This window comes from Dermacentor andersoni, chromosome 9 (genome assembly GCF_023375885.2).
Source record: "Dermacentor andersoni chromosome 9, qqDerAnde1_hic_scaffold, whole genome shotgun sequence".
Classification (NCBI taxonomy): domain Eukaryota; kingdom Metazoa; phylum Arthropoda; class Arachnida; order Ixodida; family Ixodidae; genus Dermacentor; species Dermacentor andersoni.
In genome coordinates this window covers 8,345,968-8,366,555 of record NC_092822.1, presented here as the reverse complement: position 1 = coordinate 8,366,555, position 20,588 = coordinate 8,345,968, and the positions used below count along the sequence as shown (strand labels likewise).

The 20,588-nt window shown below is 43.6% G+C and overlaps 1 protein-coding gene across 10 annotated transcripts in view; it reads left to right on the top strand.

The window, feature by feature from the left end:
* shot (dystonin-like protein short stop) overlaps positions 1–13,495 on the top strand; it is a 306,414-nt gene extending 292,919 nt beyond the window's left edge. For 6 of the 10 annotated variants that reach the window (XM_055068486.2, XM_055068481.2, XM_055068490.2 and 3 more), the window contains 7 exons: positions 1,506–1,618; positions 1,800–1,823; positions 2,081–2,194; positions 2,947–3,064; positions 5,888–6,003; positions 9,577–9,688; positions 12,547–13,495. In XM_055068486.2, coding sequence (XP_054924461.1) covers positions 1,506–1,618; positions 1,800–1,823; positions 2,081–2,194; positions 2,947–3,064; positions 5,888–6,003; positions 9,577–9,688; positions 12,547–12,791 — 842 coding nt within the window. In that variant the 3' untranslated portion in view covers positions 12,792–13,495. Of the gene's footprint in view, positions 1–1,505; positions 1,619–1,799; positions 1,824–2,080; positions 2,195–2,946; positions 3,065–3,231; positions 5,778–5,887; positions 6,004–6,308; positions 6,419–9,576; positions 9,689–12,546 lie in introns of those variants that run through there. The other 4 variants (XM_055068482.2, XM_055068483.2, XM_055068488.2 and 1 more) reach the window with 4 other exon arrangements.
* The last annotated feature ends 7,093 nt before the right edge of the window (positions 13,496–20,588 follow it).

Below are 20,588 nucleotides of genomic sequence, written 5' to 3'. Positions count from 1 at the left end.
ACTATGCTTGCAGTGCTGCTGCTCGGGCTCACCAGATTGCATGGGATCATCTCTCTGCCTCGCAGATATCCCAAAAGGCCCGCTATGACAGCCACCACAGATGCGTTTACTTCTCTCCAGGCTCTTTGGTTCTTCTTTGGACGCTGTCTCGCCACTTGAGCCTGTCTTCGAAGCTTCTGTCTCTGTACTCTGGCCCCTATAATGTTCTCCGCCAGCCCTGTGAAGCCACATACGAGATCGCCCCGGTGAACAGTAGCTTGTCATCGTCCGTTCTACCTAGTGATATTGCGCGCGTCGCCCGTTTGAATCCCTACTTCTCCGACAACAACCCTTCCCTTCCCTAAGCGCCGAGGCAGCGCCCCCAGAGCAGGGGTCATATGTTACAAGCATGAACAAGCAATTCCTGTACATTGGAGAAGGCACCAGCAAGGGAATGAAGACGACGATTGAAGAAGCGCTTGTATGGCTATTCTTCTGCCATCTCGGCTTCTTTCTGTATATATTATGCAAATACATTTTCCCTTTTGTTTTGCCTGCTCTTATCCCTGTCACATTTTTTTAGTTTGCCCTTTCGAGTTTTTGCACACATAAGACTGTCGCTTATTTTATGCATTCCTCAAAGACACACTAGCGCTTGCTGTCCTGCCAGTTAACTCCCCTGAAAGGCCATTGTTCAACTTCAGCAACAAATGACTGTCGAAGCACACAAAACAAGTGTTCGCAGCATCTGCATGGAAACCAAGTGAACCCATCTGGAAATTTCAATCGTTTGCATGGTTCAAACCGTCGCAACCGTCGGCATGTACAAACCAGTGAGCAAGCTGACTGCAGCGCCAACTCTACCGACACCATCATTGGTTGTGCATCCAAGTCCCATTCGACACCATGGTTGTATGGCTGCTTTGGGGCTTTGATGCAAGCTGCGTTGCTTGCTGTTGAGAACTCGGTACATATCGAATGTGTAAACATAGATTGGTTCATGCCAAGTTAATTGTCTCCGTCTCTGCTTTCACTAAAGTAAAGAATTTGTGTGAGGTCGGAGAAACCGAAACCAGTGCTGAGCTTGCCCGGACTACATTGCTTATGAATACAGTCATGTGCAGAAGCTACACTCCCATAGCTTTCGCTTCATAGCGAAGGAAAGTTGTCTGTGAGTATAGCAATGTTTTGTCAATGTTATTGAGATCAGCGGTCTGTTGTGATACGGTGCACTAAAATGAAAAGAAACTCCAAATTTTCATTTAAAGCTGGTAATGTTCTTGTTTCTGTGGGAAAATAAGTTTCATAAAGAGAATCTTTAACACACCGATTATGTAGAAAATAGCAGTGGCTGGGGCATCCTTTCTTGCATGTTTGGAGGAATCATTGTTTGGACACAAACACGATGCTTTTTTTTCATATTAGTGCAGTGTAGGCGTCCTGATGGACATCATGTAACCTGCTCCCTGCTTTTATGGGTTGTCTACATGTAGCCCCAACATTCTGGTGTGTGATGCTTGTTGCAGAATTCCCGACGAGCAGACTCGAGATGGAAAGGGTAGCCGACATTTTTGACCGAAATGGCGATGGCTACATTGACCATAAGGAGTACATTGACACCCTTCGTCCTGATCGAGATGTGAGTCTACGTTGCTAGCAGCTCAATGCTAGGCTCTCTAATGGCTGTACTAGTAGCCTTGCGATGATGCCTGGGTGATTTAGTGCTCAGTTGTAAACTTGCAAGCTTGGTGCTAACCTTTCTAACATGGCTTTTGTCTCTTCTCTGTCTCAACAAACACTAAACACAACCTGTGCTGCAGTGCTTGGTTCATGGTGCGAAGCAGGTGAGTGCCAACTCGACATGCTAACTGTACTCACTGCACTGTTATGAGCTTGCCATACAGCTAGCTGTGTTCATGGGTCTGTAGTCTGCTGCATTGAGTCCTAGCCTAGACATTGGGAACTATGCAGATCTGGGGGAATGTTCTGTAGCATGACTTGGTCACTAACATCTCGACGTAGATCAGTCATTGATGGTGCTTGCCGATTGATTGGGACTTGACTACCATCACTAATATGTGTGATGCCCATCGGCTTGCAGAACAAGCCCCTTACGGAGGCCGAGAAAATCCAGGATGAAGTTCAGCGACAGGTTGCCAAGTGCACCTGCGTCCACCGCTTCAAAGTGTTCCAAGTGGGCGAGGGAAAATACCGGGTAAGTGTTCATTACTGAGAGCAAGATTGAGTGTACTTGAGAGATATGTCCTTTACATTAACATTTGCAAGCAGGGAACAATGGGAATTAGAAAATTCGTAGTAATCTGCCTTTGAGCCCATATAGTTTTTCATAAGTGGCATTGTTCTCTCTACAAGATTACTTCCTGTATAATACAGATGGCATTCTGCTTTCATATTTATGGTATGTGCACCGTTCTTAGTGTTTCAACCTTACCATTTATGAATTGTAGTCAGATACTGAAAATACCGGAGGAACAGTACTGAGGGTGACATCTTGTAGTGCTGTGTTTAGCTAAATGTTGCAGGACTCTTTCTTCAAGGAATAACATTGACCTATTCAGCCTTGTGTAAAAGTGTTGTCAAAAACGTAATAGTAGGCAAGGATATTCATTACCTTTTCCTTTTCCCCATTCATGTGAAGTGTCCTACAGCTCAAGAACATTTCTAATGTAGCATAGTCTAACACGGTGCCATTAGACGTCACCAGCTGTACACTTCCATTTACGCCTCCAGCATTTCGTAAACTATCTTAAGCACCTGTCAGACTAAGAGTCCTTTTTGTTATTTGAAAAGTGTCGCACAGACATTGATATTTAGTTAGAGCTTGGTTTATGTTAGAGTTCACAATCGTGAACTTACCCTGTACTTTAAGTGTCATGGTTGGCTTTGTTTCTAGCAGAGGCTGGTTTTGTGGCCTCCACTCAACCTAACGTTGTCGGTCGCTTTCAGTTTGGTGAATCTCAGAAGCTGCGCCTGGTGCGCATCCTGCGTAGCACAGTCATGGTGCGTGTAGGTGGCGGCTGGGTGGCCCTCGACGAATTCCTCGTCAAAAACGATCCCTGCCGAGGTAAGCGGGTGGCCAAGGCCTGTGCTCCATATTATGCCAAGCTGCGACTACAAGCCAAAAAGCTTTGTCTCTAGATCTTCTTTTCTTTCATTATTAACAAGGAGCGGTGCTTTCCCTGCCACGTTTTTTTCTCTTCTCTTTCTTTTTTTTGTTCTCTTCTGTGGCAGGAGGGAGAGAAGAAGCATTGTTGCTAACACGGCTAATAATCGAGCAGTACCGACGCAGCCAGTCCAAACAGTTTGCAGTGCAAATGGCGCCCACTTATCCCTAACCCCCTCTTCTCGCGCGGCTGTGCCTTGCTGGGATTTGGAATGCGTTGTACATATGGGGGCCTGCCTGAGCATGCTTGTCGCATGCCTTCTGTGCATGCTGACCGTACTACTGTCCGGCCCCTTTCCTTCTCTGTCTCTCTATCACTCCACGCAATTCTTTATCTCAGGGGTGGCCAAACTGACCCGGGAGCAGCACATAGCTTTTCTTTGGTCTGCTTGTGACTCGCGACTGGTTTCTTGGTCAGGTGGCAGGCCTGATCAAGCAGCAAGTCACCTGCTACCACATGCAATAGTCTGCTAGCATACACCAAATGAGGCAACTTTCGCAATCTTTTGCTTCTGCCGTTCCCCAATCGGTGTTTCTTCGCTGGGAGCTCAAATAGTAAAGAGGCAGCCAATGTCGTTAAGGTCAAAAACTCCTGCATTTTGCTGCAACTCTTGAGCAATGCACGGTCAGCCTTTTTATGACTATTTAAACACATCTGTTTGACCACCCCTGCCCTATCTCGAGCCTACAACCTTATGGGCAAACATCTCACCTGCAGCAGTGTTGGATTTCACTCCCGACTCTGTTGTAATGTGCTAAAAGACTTTCTTCAGTTTTTTTTTCTGGCTTGCACAAAGGACTATTCGCTGTAGTATCCAGAGTATGTCTCCTGTGTCTGAGATATCTTGTGTGTGTGTGTGTATATATATATATATAATATCTGTATTTAAAGCTTGGAACACATGCAGTGCAGCTGTATTGGTTTTACCTTTTACAGGCAGACAACCGTATTTACTTCAAAATAGGTCGAACACGTATATAGGTTTACCCCTATATATAGAACTCTCCAAGAGATGAAAAATTATGAGTCAAATATAGATTGACCATAACTTCAGAAATATCGAAGAACTTTGAACGTGACACATCTTCATTTACCGCAAGTTCGGCTACTAAATCTCGCTAGTTGATACCACCAGTGGCATCCTCGTCGGATGCTTCACAGGCATCCTTGGCATACCAAATGACATTGTCCTTGGTGCCGTTGAGTGCATTGGATATGCAGCACTTAAAGCCACTCTTGGTAATCTTCAGGCTGGCTTTACAGCAAGCGCCACCAGGAACTCCGTTAGCTTGGTACTTTTGCTAGCTTTGTTCCCTAGCTATGTCAGCTTGTCAAGATTCTTTGGTCACAAATATAGATTGATAGCGCACTTCCGAAAAAAAAGAAGGTCGACCTATGTTCGTATAAATACAGTACTTTAAATTGTTTGTTTGGTTGTAAAGGTTAATGGGAATTTTTTCTGCGTGAACATGCTGTAAATTTTATTTTGAGGTTGCCCTTTTAAAAGTGGCACAATGTTCATATCTCGCTGCAGGCTTTCAGCTCTGTGAGATGTTTGCCATGGTGTAAGACGATACGGCACCAGCTTCCTGGATGTTCACCATAATGTTAAGCAAGCATGTAACATTAATAGGAATGGTCTCTTGCACATTTCCTCGTCTTGGCAACAGGCTGTGCCATGTCGCACACCTGTTCTAGTTCGAAGCATTGGTAGTGCACGTCCAACAGTGACAAGCCGCTGTACATAACATCTCCTAACCAAATTAAAGCTCTGTGCCACATCCCGCTTCCATGGCATGCCACAGGGCTCACATGCATCAAGATGCATACTATGTAAGTTGCTGTGGATCTATGAACATTGTACAGGAGAGATGTGTGAAGCAGGCTTATTCTTTGGGTGTGGTGGACATCCATGGGGCTTTGCCAACAAGCTCTGCCTTTATTTGCCTGCGATGTGGTGATTGTAATCAGATTTGTATAGTGTGTTTACAAGAAACAAAGAGAAATGAGCAGCGTACCACGTCAAAAAAATGCAAATTCAGTCGACTCTTTAAAGTGAGCTTGGAAAATAAATGTAAACTGTACATCTGAAGTGATGTTTAGGTTGATGAAACTGAGTGAAGTTTTCGAGAACAGTCCAGTTTATCATGGAATTCAAGATGACAAATTTTATCTTAATGTAATCTACTTGTATGTTATTTGGATTTCTCATTGTTATGCTTGTTGCACAGTTTGAAAGGCAACTGGCATGGCAGCTGTGTTAGTGATCTTGTGAGTCTTGGCCCACAGCATTATGATGTGGCAGTACCCTCATTTCCTTTGTTTTATTCTGTCATCACTCTAAGCATCAGTAGCACACATCTTGCTCACTAATTTAAATGAGCTGGAAGTCCACACCAAAATATGTTGAAGTCAATTTGGACATCGAGGCAGTCGGTGTCGGTGCATCAGAACCGCACCAGCCAAGCTCGTTGTCATTGTTGCCGCCGGCCGAGTGTTCCTGTGCATGGTGGGGGGTTGGTTATGCCTGCCGTGGTTCGTTGTCTGTATGTGGCTCGGTCGGTGGTGAGTGTGTGTTGTACCATGTGCTCCCCTGCGTGTGGTGTGTATGTGTGTGTGCACGTGGCTGACCTGTCTGTTGGACGCATGCGCGTGTGCCCCCTCCTGCTGCTGCACCCCTTCCCACCACCACCACCACCGTCACGTACCACCACCACCACCAGCCAAGGGGCGCACCAACCTGGAGCTGCGCGAACAGTTCATTCTGGCCGAGGGCGTCAGCCAGTCCATGACGCCCTTCAAGCCCAAGACCTTCTCGCGGGCAGGACCCATCACCAAGGTGCGTGCATGCTTTCACGGGACGCAGTGGGGGGAAGCAACCAACCTCCTGCACCCCCCCCCCCTGCTTCCCTTCCTCTCCCAACACACCCCTGGTTGGGCACAGCAGCCCGGAGGAAACCCGTCAGCCGTTAGGGGGACGCCAACACGTCTGTCAGCAGCGCACTGCCTCTCCCTCCTGGCGCGGCCATGCACAGAGCTGTTGCCGTCTTTTTCTCTCTGTTGTCTCGCTCTCTCTCTCTCCCCCCCTACCTCGCCCATTCTCAACTGGTACTGATAGATAGTTTCTTCTGGGGACCCTTGCAGCAGCTCCATTCCAGTCCATGATGCCGTGCCTGCCAGTGCAGGGCTTCAGTCCGTCCTTTTACCGACCTGTGCCGGCTGAAGAGGGCTCTAAGATTCCTGTCTACGACTGGGTAATGGGGTGCTCCTATGCATGTGTGGGCTGAGGGAACGGGGCTCTCCCCGGACACGGTGCCTTGGCAAATACTCATTGCCACACAGCCACTGAGATCCCTCGCTCGCTTCTCCACCTCGCACACTCCCTGGGGAAGGGAATGAGCACAGTGAACATTGTAAGCAGCAGCTTCAGCCAAGTATACCTACTGGCTGACTACAGTAGCCAACCAATTTTTTGGACACTCGATTATTTGGGTTTTATAATCACGCCAACATATGGGCCATGGGACCAGATTTTAACGGCAAATGAAAATTTTGTCAGCATGTGGCAGCTTGCTTAATTTTTACTGAATTAATAAAAGCACGAATTGACGAGGACGAGACGAGAAGGCAATACACACATGCGCTGACTTGGAACTAGTTAATAACTGGTTAGTTAGTAGTAAAGAGTGGTTGTAAGTCAGCACATTTGTGTGTCACCTTCTCATACTTGTCGGTTTGTGCTTTTATCATTCAGTATAATTCAGAACTAACTAGCCTGCCAAGAAGTCTTAACAAGGTTGCTTGATTTTCCTGATATAGTTAACCCTTTCAGTGTCAGTTTTTTTTTTCTTTCTTTCTTCTTACGCTCCCAGAATTGGGGTGTGTTTCTCAGATATTATAAAACGAGCACATCAGTTTACTTTGGTTATACAGAAGAGAAAAAATTACAGGAATAATGGCAAATGCACTCTTGGTTGGGTCCTCGTATTCCTATCATCATTTCCTATCTCCTACCTAGTTTCGTTTTGATGCTCATGCTTTCGCATTAGTGCCGCTGTGTCAGGGTCAAAATCCGACATTGTCGAAGTTGCCACTTCAGTGGATGACACACTGTCATATTCAGAGTCCGAGCTTCACTCATATTCGAAGTCAGAAGCGCTACTGCTGCTATTAACAGTTGAAGGTCCTACACGAGCGGCCATCTCTCAGCGATCGGGTGACCATGCTCAAGGACTTTTTGTCTGGACCAGAGAAAGCAAAAAGAGCAACAAATGAAATAGAGAGCCACAAATGAAAGAGGTAAGATAGAGGGCTGAGCCATCCTGGAAAAATCACATAGATGAAAGGAACACCCTTGTTGCTGGAAAGGAGGCTGCAGCAGCAAGAACAGCGCAAGAAGGGGGGGGGGGGGGGGAGGAAGAAACCTTCTATACACGTACAACAGGTGGTAAAAACGCACAAGAGAGATGACCTTACGCTGTGGCACCAATATTTGCTCGGAGAATTGCCAACGTATCGGTGTACAAAGTCCAGGAGCCACCCCTCCTATCTGCGGACGCAAGCACTTGGTGTGGCACAACCAAGCCCGCAAAGGGGTGTGTTCCACACTGCACTAACAAAAACCCAGACTGAGCAAACCCAGCGAGGAGAAAATATGTTTAAATATACACAACAGGTGGCCGAACAACCTCTGAGCTCGAAAACTTTGTGTTACTGCACACATCTGAGCGCAGAGAGCGGGGAACGTATGGGTACGTCAGTGACGTGGTGGGACAGAAAAGCGAAAACTTACCAGCACATCAGTGACACTGGAAGGGTTAATGTGCACTGCCTCATGGACAGTGCAGTTGTAAAAGGGGTAGGCTGACCCTTTCCACGGTAGAGTAATTCCACTGCTATCCAAGTACTGTTCAGCCACTGGGTCTGATAGTCCAGTGATTTCGATTAAATGAAAGCCAAACCAAGGGAGTCAGATTTCATAATTGACATGCCACCTTCTGGTGGAAAAGAAGAAAAGAAAAACTTCATGTGTAACATTTGAAGCAATGCAAGCAAGAAGATTTGGAATAGTAGCTGCACCAGCTGTCGCAATACAATATACTGTTATCACGCAGCAGTCTGTGGTAACCAGAGATTACACACACTGTCAGCTCCAGATGGCTTATCAGCAACAGTATGCCGATCTGCAGCCAACATCTAGTAGTAAGATTACATCCAAGAGGGCAGCACATAAATTTGCATTGCCACATGAACCTAGCCGAACTTGTGGGCTTTGGTAATAGCAGTCCCATTCACATCCGAAAAATTGGGCAGCAACTGTATTGTGACAAGTTGGGTGGCACCGTGCAAGACAGCTGCAAGAAAACCATTTCACAGTGGCACTGACTTATAATTGAGCTTTATTTATGAATAATTATACCCTTATGGTTGCATGAACTTGGAGAGTGATATAAAAGATAATCTGGTGGACAAGAGCTGATACCTCACATTCAGTCTGCATTACCCAAAGCACTCATTTCTGTGTCAATATTACTGTTGCATACAGCCCATCCGTACTTTCAATTCCCCTTGCCTCCATCATTTCTCACATCTGCAGGCACTTGGGCTTAACAAGACTTGCAAGCTTGCTTGATTCATTGTAGTTCACCACGACAAGTGTAGCAGTGAGCAGGCTGTCTAGCAGCCTTAGCAGCACAACTTAGATTGTTGGTATGCTCTTACAAGTGAACAGTAGAGACGAGCCCTTTAGCGACTGAATAAGTCAGTGCCAGTTGCTATATTTTGCACCTCTCTTGCTTAGTGCTGTTCAGCTTTTCAGTGAGCTGCTTTACTTAAAATTCTGCACATATTATACGATTCGAAATATTATATGAATTATTATAAATATTAGATGAATAAAATATCATAAACAAATATATGTGCACTATATTACAAAGCAGCACTTGAACTTAGTAAATATTTGGCAGCCGAATAGAACACTTGAAGTGAATGTGATACTGTGCCGAAGTAAAGTGAACCTCTTATTGTGTGCAAGATTTTGTGGCAACTTGTTTGATCTGCTGCACATGTTGCCGTCGGTGCACTCACAATAGCAGGTTGGGAATGTCCAGGCCTTACCAGAGCACGTTTTAAAAATCTTTTTCTTTTTACACATCTTGGCTCTTCTACAAAGCATGTAAAATAAATGCTGATTGTTCTGTAAACACTTTGTGTACTTTAAAGAAGAGACACCTGTCTGCAGATTTTTGCTGCCTCCAGGTTGTTTTCTATGATATGCTGAACACACTGTATAAGGCCAACAGAAGAAGAAACTCAGTGTCACGGTCATGAGTAATTCGACGTTCACCACCGGGCACGTGATGTGGGCATCTTCATTGTTTCCACTGTCTTGATTATCCATTGGTGGGCGCAGGTGCGAGAAAAGACGGAACGCAGCGTCCCCCTGAGCCAGCAGCAGCAACAGCGCATTGTCGCAGATGACGAGCTCAGTGACGGCTCAGGCCAGCTGCGGGTCACCCGCCTTGGTGAGCACAATGTTGATGAAGCACTCTAATGCCTCCATGGCCTAAATTGCACTGAATTAATGGGACAAGTCTTCTTGCAGAGCACAGCTTCGGTCTCTAAAGCAAAGCACGTGCAGCCATTGGTTTCGATTCCCGCTCTCTGCACTTGTCTCTCAGCTCTTTCATGCAAGTTTGGGCAACTGTGGAAACAATTTACATAGTAGAGCCCCATTTATACATTTTTCTTGGGAACCATTGAAAAACTTAAGCAAGGAATTTAATACAGTGGAGTCTATAGGTGGAGATTATGCGAGTGCAGTGTAGCTACCAGGAAAATGATGACACTGGAGAAACGTTAATGGCGTTTCCTTGAAATTCTTAAATGGGCATCACGCATGTCAGCAAATACCACCAACCCTTGTCATGTGCTCTTGTAAGACTTGCATAACAAAGTATTAAAATGAGTCTTTGTGGATTCTAATCTCTTTATCGGAGAGTCTACAGCGACACTATTGGCAGTACCTGAGAGTGTTGAAGTTGTTTGGGGCAAATTAGTCATTGTTAACAACATAGCTGCTTTTCTTTTTGACGTTTTTAGCACTCGTGTATTTCCTGTCTTCTTTCACCGTCCTCGTCTGGTTGTGCACTTTAGTCATGTCTTCCCAACACACTCGAACAGCCACATTATGGAACATATTTTGTGCAATTTTTAATGTTTGTTATTTTCAACATCTTTGTTTCATGCCACTGCTCTGTTTCATAACTTCAACATATAGGGAAGGCAAAGGCAGTCCTTGTCTCGGAATTTTTAGTTGCAGGGTTTACATGTGACACATAATCTGTTGTTTTCATGCGAGAGCTTGCAAGATTTGGTACAAGATTTGAGCATACAAGATTTTATGTGCATATGGTAGTGCTTGGTTGGAAAGCTCATACTTATAACTTTACTGTTACCCTTGGTTCTCTTGTTTCTGGTGCAGGTGATGCAAGTGTGTAAGTTTGTCCTCATGGGCATCCAGAATCTGGCTCTTCTGTATCATTGGATAACTAACATTTTACAAGAAAGCAATGTAACCTAAATTTATATTTTGGAAATTCGCTCTTTATATTGGAGCACATTGTAATACTGTACCCATAGTTGTTAGCCTTTCACCCAGCAGACTTCATTTGTCCCAAAAGGTCACCTTGATGCAAAGGTAGAAAACCATAGATCAGCCAAATGACCAGTACAGTCACTAACCAATAAACCAGACACTGATAACTCGCACATACTTGATTATTAGGACTGCTCCAAGGCACCACCACTAGCCCCATAGACTTTTTGAACATAGTAAGAAAGCATTGCCGATCTGTTGTACAGGCTGCTGTGAACATGCGAGTCAAACGTTACTGCACTGCATGCAGCAGAAAAATTTCTTGCTCTCGCTTCCGCATTGCTGTTATGCAGCATCACCGAAAGCAAGTGGACCCACCAACACTATTAGCTGATTTTGCAATCACAAGAGCATTCTCGATGATGCATAATTAATAATTTGAGTTAAATAAATGAAAAATCTATCTGTCTGTGATATCAAAAAGACAGATATCATTTCATCTTTACACTGTGTAGCTGCATCAGCTGCATTGGCCTCCGAGATGGCAGTGGTGTGCTGTGTAGCACAGTTTACTGTGGCCAGCACAGGGCGCCATGACTAGCCATTTTGGTGCCATGACACTAAACTTTTGCCTGGGGCATTGCTTTCTTGGCTTCTCCGCTATGTAGCTTCCAGTGTTCTAACGGAGACGAAAAGATAGAAAGGCATGTATCAGTGCGAAAATTCCTTATAGTTGAAGGATTCACGAGTCGACGTCCTTTAATAGTGAGGCCATAACTGTAATTAGTTGTATAAGGACAACCGAAATTTTGGGCATCTTACAGTGCATTGTGCGACAATTCAGACTCCAACTGCATGACTGTGTGCTTGTTTGGCCAAGTGTTAAGCAGAAATAGTTATATTTTTGTTTTGATATGTTGCTGGCATGGTTGTAAGTCATGTCAGTGGCGCCTCCGTGAAACTCAAACTAGCAAAGCCTAGCCGATCTAGTCGGCCACAATGAATATTCGGTGCTTGCATTGACTGTACTTTTGTCTACCTGTAGCAACAGCATGACAATGGTCGAGCGACAGGCAGTGATTTTGTAGCAGTGCCTTCCGCTTGATTCTGTACCATTTTTATTATCCACCACACGTGGCCGGCTGATCGCACTGACTTGTCCGGACATCGCACTTACCACTGATGAAGTGCAAAAAGCGTGAAAAGCTATAGCATAAAAGGCATGGCTGAAAAATCACAGCCATGAACCATGAATCATGGCCAAACGCAAGCATATGTGCGCATTGACAAACTCGGGTGGTATTTTTAGATGATCACTTTCGAAGACACTTTCATTGTCATGATATTTCACTTAATTAGCACTGGACACATTGACGGCCAGAAGCATTTCTGCACTGTGATAACGTAACATGCTTGGCACGGTGCTAAGGATGTTGTCGCTTGTAGACACCGCTGCTGCTTGCACTTGTCATGCAAAAGATAGCGTGCTTTGCATTGTGCCAAGAGTACCGTGGCTCGTAGATGCCGAAGCGTCTTGTGCTTGTCACACAAAATTGAAAGTATCCCCGAAAGTGACGGTTCAAGAATGCGGAACACTTTTTTTATCTACTCGTGAAATAGTTAACTATTTTTGGGCGAAACCGGTATTTCAGACTCCCGATTATTCTGAATATTTGGCGTTTCCCATGAAGTCCGAATTATTGTTTGGCGACTGTATGTGATAAAGTCCTCTTTGCGCATACCTTAGCCAACCTCTAGCTTTTCCTGTGCTCTTTCTTCAAATAGGAACACCCCGAAGCCGGCCTTCAAGCCGGCCATCAAGTCGGCCATCAAGCAGGCCGCCAAGCAGGGCAAACAGCGACCTGTCCGCGGACAGCATTGATGGCTACCACAGCCAGAGAAGAACACCATCTGCGACACGCCAACGAACACCCAGCGGATCATCTCAGACCAAGATCCCCACACCACGACGGACAACATCAAGCACCAAGGATTCTGACGTCAAGCAGCAGCGCGAGCGATGGAAGTGAGATACTTCCCATGGAAAAAGCGCCACCCTCAACAGGGTCCACCACACTACTTATGTTTCTTCTTTGTTGTTGTTGACGCTGGCTTTGTAGAAGTTGGTTGTTAACATTGTTCTTGTGCTTTTTAATCCTGCCACAGCTTTTTCTAAAGGGCTTTGCGCCAGTCGCGCAAGATCGCACAGGTGCGCATTGTAGTACTTGTACATAATATTGTCGTGATGCCAGATCATGTTGCTGCTGCACTAGTCCAACTAATATTTTTGTCACGCAAATGTGATTGCATCGTGGATTCCTGTCAAGCAACAAAGAGCTGTTCAGAACATTCCAGCAGCGATGTCCCTTTTTTTTGTTTTTTTGTTTGTTTGTCATGTTACGCTCGCTCACCGAAAGCCTCATAGTATGCGTATACTAATGCAACATTAAGTGATTTTTTAGTTGACCAGAAAAAGCTTGGTTCCATTCAGATTGTTTGCCCACCAAAGGATTGTGTTTGGCGCCACCACTGAGGCTTCTTGCCGCTGGGCTTCAGTCAGGCTCCGATAATTTGCATTTCCTATTGTGTGAGCAATTAGCATAGGCTCAGAAACTTAACACTTTTTATTTTTTTAGAATCTAGACCGCAATGTTTGCACTTTTGTTCCATTGCATTAACCAAATCGCAGCTGTTGTGTTTAATATAGGTATGAATAAAGAGACTATATACATTATGTGTGCCTCTTGCATCTTTGTCTCATTTCCACACTCCTCAGGACACCAACTGCTAAAAACTTCTCAGCAAAATACTGAAAAAAAAAAGGTAGATACAACACAGCAAAAATTTATTTCCAGAAGTACAAGAGTTCTGGTAGATACCATAGGCTAAAAGCTGTTGGAAAAACAGCTTGACTTGTTACAAGACCTACATGGTGGTTGTATAAAAAATAGTAACATTGCTAGGCACTCAAAATATATTTACTTACATGAATGCACAAGAGACGAAAAATAATATAGACTAAGAGAAAACATATTTGATACATCAGAAGAAATATGTGTTTCTAAGGGTTACAAAAAGGTAACACAATTGGCTCTGATAAACTATAAGTAATCAATGATCACATGTTTACAAAAAGCATTCGAAGTTCCTTGGCTGAGGAAGTATATATACCTCCATATTTATTTAAAATGTTTGGTAGGTTATGTTGTAATGACTGTAGTCTATATCACGAAACCATGGAACATGTCATGCATCACTATTTCTCGTATTTGCAGAAATGAATTTTAGTGTCTAAAAATGCATTAGACACGAGGAAATTTTTGAACGCAGTATTTGAGATGTAAAAAAAAGAAGGCGAGAAATAGGGGTAGAAATATTTTCTTTTAATAAATTTACGCTTTAAAAAACCTGGCTGTGTTTTCTCCAGAAAGCCCATGTTGTCAATGTGCTGAATCATCTTCTTTTGCAAAGAAGGGATTTTCATAATGTTCGTCTTTCCTGTAGTCTCCTACACTAAGGTACAGTAACTTAAATGGGAAAAAAATGAAGCATAATAAATGTTACGTTTGGTTTAGGTTGAAAAAGACAATGACATCGAGACAAAATGCCTGTGACAGCTTTTTGCAGATATTTTCAACATGTTTATCCCAAGTAAGGTGCAAAGAAAAAGTAACGCCTAATATTTTATGTTCATCAACAATTTGCAGTTCTTTACCAGCACACACTAAGGTTTGATTACTAGTAAGAGCTTTATTTTTTGTGCAAAATAACACTAGTTCTTGTACGGTTCATTTTTAGGCAATTAGCGATAGACCATTCAGATAGCTTAGTGAATAGATCGTTATAATCTTTCATTAATTTTTGTGAATTCGGACCAGAAATGGGAGCAGTGTCAACAGTGTATATGATAAATGTTACGGTTGTATCAATATTAGTAGCGTCATTAACGTACAGGTTAAAAACCATAGTACCTACTATGCTCCCTTGTGGCATGCCATTAAGTAATGGAAGAAAACATGACTTCTGTTTTATACATACTGATTGTTACTGATCAATAAGGTAAGACTCAAATAATGTTAATGGAGTACCCTTAATGCCATTCTGCTGGCTGCATTGTTAAATTGACTGACAGTAAAAAGCCAGCTGTCGTATGAAATCTGGCATTCAGCAACATGCACTTCTTCTGCAGGATTCTAACTTCCATTGCTCACTTAACCCTTGAAGTGCCAGCAAAAAGATCTAAAAATGTGTTCAGAAAAGGTTTTTTTTCACCGCACTTCTGGATAGCAAATTTTTCGCAGATCCGAAATATATACGACATGGGGGTGTAGCAAGTTCACAACTTTTCTGAATATACACAAGTAGGTGCTGGCAGAAGGTACTGCTCATTTCCGCGCTGTATCGGAACTATCGCCGTAGTCGACGACATCAGAATCACAAGATGTGCCTACAGCACTGAAAACACTGCCATCATTGTCAAGGTTTTCATGCAGAAGCAAGTCGTCTTAGGAGCTTGATGACTAAATCAAATGCGGGGCCAAAGAGGGAACTCGCCAGCATGTTAAAATTCATTTGGCCAGCCCAGCCCGTTACCAGCACTTAAGAAGAGCACCCAAACACGTGAACGAGACCGACTAATCCTTGGTACTAATTGTAAGAAAAATTGCAACCGAGTAAGACTTGTCCACAGCACTTAAAGGGTTAAAAAAAATACCACACTTGGCAGAGTTCTAGATGCATGCTATTGTATGTACAGGAGAGAGAGAGAGAGAGAGCTTTGCTATAGCTCGCAGCTTGCTATCCATGTTTCGTCTTGTGTAGTAAATATATTGCTTTCTGTGACTACTACCAGGGAAAGAGGGTGAAGAAGGAGGAGGGGGGCTTAGCAGGGCATAAATTAACACAACATTGACGGGCGGCGGGGATGGGGGGGTTCATGTGCTTGGTGTACCACCCTCTAGCTGTGCCACTGCTTCTGTCACCAGTTCTGAAGCTCCGCTTCGAAATATGGGCATGCTCCAGGCAACTTGTGTTAATTGACTGATGTGCCATGAATGAGCTGCAAAATAAAGTTTCCTCAATCCACCATTGCTGATCACCTCCCAATGGGCTTGAAAGGGCAAAGCCAGCTGAAAAAGCCTGTCAATTAGAAATGGTGTGTGTGTATGGTTTTTCTTAGAGCTGTTCTGGAAAAAGTCACACTTTTTAGTTAATTTTAATTTTTTTAAGACATGGCAATTGACAGACCCCTATCACATTGTGTCTGGATTATGAGACTTGGGCCAAAAGGGAATTCTGCAACTGGAATAATTGAAGAGCACCGGTCATCTGTACTGTGTTGGCATAGCAAATCACTCCTTGGTAGGCTCTTTGCACCATGCGGTGAGCTGCCATTGGTACTAAAAGATGGGAAATGGTCTCATTTCAACATTTCAAAGGAAGTATATCTTTGCTTAAATCATGGTAAGTTTGCGGTACTGCATACTATTATACTTCATCTTGTGTCGGCATGAAATGGATGCTACACGATTTTCACAGATAAATAAAACTGCATGGAGAACACGGGACAGCAGTGCATGACAACTACTGATTATGTGATTTTGATTCACATCTATCTACCAGTGTCTGCGGCACAAGTCTCTTAAGCAAACTGTGTTTATTTCATTATGTTAATGTATGCAAAATAGCTGGAACAAAAGTGGTCGAGACATTGTAACATCCACAAATTAATGGTTGTAGACAGTTTCACAAACATGTTCAAAATGTATCCTTGTAGATGCTACATACTGAGGATGTCCTCACGTGTATGTTTTAGTAATGGTGTACTCGTGGCATATTCAGGATGCCCGTAAGAGGGCAAAGATGTCCAGACACTGCAAGGATGTCTTGAGAATATTTGGCACTGTCTGGGTAACGGGGTGACAACATTTGTGCAGAGTCCTTTTCTGATAATGTATATTATGTCCCTTGTGCAGAATTCTTTTATTCAGTATGCATAAGCACTTGGTGATAAGGTGTCAGTCACCTGAACACGCATTGATGTCTAAAAAACTGGGTGGCCATTGCCAGAATCCCCCACTTGCCTTTGATAAGCATATTAAATATATTTTGTGTGGTATACCGGGCCTATACAGGGCTTTTACAGTTAAATTTAGTAATATAATATTTAATAATGTAATTTTAATAGAAATGTTATGCTAGCTACATAAATGTTTGCATAGGTGGTCTATGTGCTTTGGAAAACAATTTCTGCAAACAAGTCATGAAATACATTTCTAATATTGCAATTATAATGTTTATATTAGGGGTGTATGAATATCGAACTTTCCCAATGGAATTGAATGCAAATATTTGACAAGAACAGCCTTCGAATATTCAGTCGTATACCATATATTTTCTCATTCCTAAATAAAGTGGAATATAAAGATCCTGTGGAGTTCATTCAGCTGAAAAGCAAGGTTTATTTACATCATTTGATGAAGGCAATGCCATTCAGAACTGGGCATTCGGTGAACTGAGGAGCTTTAGATGAACTGAAAGGCTAACGTATTTGGCACACCATCACACGTATTTGGCACACCATCACAATGACAGTAATAAAACGCAAGCACAGCGCATCAACAGATACATGTACGTAGAGTGGTGTGTTCGTTGAAGGCACCAAGCACACCATATGTCTACAGTACCACACATCATTTTAAATGGATGGAAACATGGTGAAATTGTTCAAATAGCAAGTTGTTTTTGCCTAAATAACGAAATAAAAAAATCGTAGGCAGCCGCAAGGCAAGGCATCCATTTGAATGACAGGGAAATGTTGAGCATATGTTAGACTACAATAAAAGCACATTTTAGATATTTGTTTTAATTACACATTTTTGGTGCTTCAAATATTTTTTAATTATGTATTCTTCATGCAAAAATTTTGCAGACAGTAGAACTTGTTGCTGGGCGAGTTGGTTGGGATCTAATGAACGCATTGTTGCGCCAAAAAAGGAAAAATAAAGACTTGGGAGGGAGAGTCGTTTCATAGTCTCCCTCCCAAGTCTTTATTTTTCCTTTTTTGGCGCAGCAGTGCATTCATTAAAAATTTTGTAAGTTTGCAGGCAACCGTCTAAGATTTTGACAAGCTCTCAGTATGTTTTCCTTTATAAGAGGTGACCAACTTTTTGTCACCATTAGATATGTCACCATCGAGTTCCTTAGTTTCCGTGACGTAGGAAGCTTCTTGTTCTATATGATGCCACCGCAGCCTCAATAATTTGGTTCCTTGTGTATATGCTTACTGGCGATTGTGCCAGACAAGTTTTCAAACTTTGTACATGCGCTTTATTGTGCATATAGGTTCACTTGCCAAATCCCGGAAATGGGGTATCATGCCTAAACTGCAGTGCTATCAGAAGACAACAGACCCAGGCAAAATTAAGAGGAAGCTTTAGCTCGGGCCAGACTCCGACGTGGCCTATTCAAATACATGTAAAACGCAAGAACACTTTTCTGAGATAACCCCTGGACAGAATTTAATGAAATTTGTTGCATTTGAAAGAGAAAGTTAAATTCTAGTGACTGTTGTAAGCGGATTTTAGATTTAGGCCTGAATTGGCAACCACTCCACCAAACTTGACAAGGTTTGTTGCATTTAAAAGGAAAACTTAAAATCTGGTGACTGTTCGGTTGGAATTTTTGATTTAGGTCTTCAATTATTTACAAAAAATTGGCTAAAATCGCAAATTTTCAGAAAACGAAGCTATCAAATTTACAGCTCTGTAAGTTAGCAATAAAATATGATATCACAGTTCTGTGCATCGCATCTGATAGTGCATCTAACGCAGACAAAATTGATATTTTACACATGAATCTCAGAAAATTTAGTAATATGGTAATACAGCTTTTGCAGAATCCTGGTACACAACGTAAAAAAATTGCGTAATATATAAATTGACATATTGAATTTGTCCGCTTTGAATGATCTAATGAACGCCGTTTACAGAATCACGATAGCTGTTCTTGATGGAGAGCTATTAATTTGTAAACTTCGTGCTTCTATCTTTTCCGAACTTTAAATTTTTGAAAATTCTGATAACAAAATTCAGGCCCTAAATCGAAATTCCACTTCCAACAGTCACTAGAATTTAGCTTTCTCTCAAATACAACAAATTTCATTAAAATCGGTCCAGGGGTTATCTTAGAAAAGCATTTTTGCATTTTACATGTACTTGAATAGGCCACGTCGGAGTTGGGCCCGAGCTAAAGCTTCCTCTTAAACCGCGTTCACCGCATTGCCAAGTGTTGTTCAGGAGCTCGCTTGACACACATACTGCCTCTTCGAGGAGTGTAGTGCCCACATCAAACCACCATAAAACCACCGTCAGTTGCACTATATATATATATATATATATATATATATATATATATATATATATATATATAATCAAGAATGGCTCCCCTCTCTACCTCTACCACATGACCAGCTTCCCACTTTACACACACGTTCTTCCTCTTGGATCGACGGATGGATGGGTACAACTTTATTGTATGTCTGGCCAGGTTAACTCCACCCGGGCTGGGTCTCCCACGGGGGAACGTCAAGGCCCTGCCTCAACGCCGCCTCACGGGCTTGCTGGACTGCCCACGTCTGGATGCAGAGGTCTGAGCTGCGCAGAGTGGCGGCCCACCTCGACGACAGGTTCTCCGGAGCAACTGCCATCCTTCCTATAACTGCATTGCACTCCCACAGCATGTGATTGAGTGTTACTGGTCCTTCCAGCTGGCACAATTTGCATGTGTCGTGCTGATGCTTATCTGGGAAGATACGTTTCAGATGGAATGGGTTAGGGAAGCTGCTCGTCTGGAGCTGTCTCCAGGCGATGGCCTGTCTCCTGTTCAGTTTGGGACTCGGCGGTGGGTATATCCTTCTGGTGCTTAGGTATACACTGGTTATGTCATTGCATCTAGTGAGCCTGTCCCGTTCTGCGCGAGGAGTGTTCGCTATCGTGCGAGAGGCGTTGACCTGTTCGGCGCGGCGGGTAATGTCTCGTGCGGTCCGGTGCGCCGTCTCGTAGCGCGTCGCCTTCCGTGGTGACGTGCGCGGGGAACCATACGATCCTCGAGCTCGCGGTTTTGGAACTGTCCGCTTTGGCCAGAATGGCCAGAGCTTCTTTGGAAATTCTACCTTTGGCGTATCTTTACTGCTGTTTACGAGTCGCTTCGTACGACTTCACATTCGATCGTGATCTGTGAGGGCTAGCGCGGTCGCTACTTCCTCCGCTATTTGTGAGTGTTTGGTGTATACGCTGCATGCATTCTGATTTTGGAGTCTGTGTCTGTGACTACGGTTCCGCTTTGACTAACGCATTAAAATTCGTTCTGGTTCGAGACCGAGCCCGACGCCCTCTACGAAGCAGTTGCTCCATAGAATAAAGAACCAACTTGGTTTGCTTGGCGTAGAGCGACTGCCCCGGGAAGGCTGCAGAATTAAGCGTACTTTCCCTCATGGATCAGGACGAATATTTCTTCAACTGCGAACTTTTTTTCGGTCTGCGAAACCCGAGTGGATATTCTTTGTAGCTTCGTGCTACAGTCGGTTGGATGACAATTTTTCCTTTCATTAGGCAGAACAGAGGCGCGCTCATTGGCACTTCTTCGTTGGTCAAAATTCCTCACTAAATACACATCGGGGAGCCACCAAATGCCACCAACAAACGACATACGATAATGAGCCTTCATACGCCCACACGTGTTGCGCACTCAATGCTCAAGCTACTCGAGAACTTGAAGGCTCCTGGCTGTCAAATAAGCAAAGACTGCGAAACCATAGGCGAAACGCC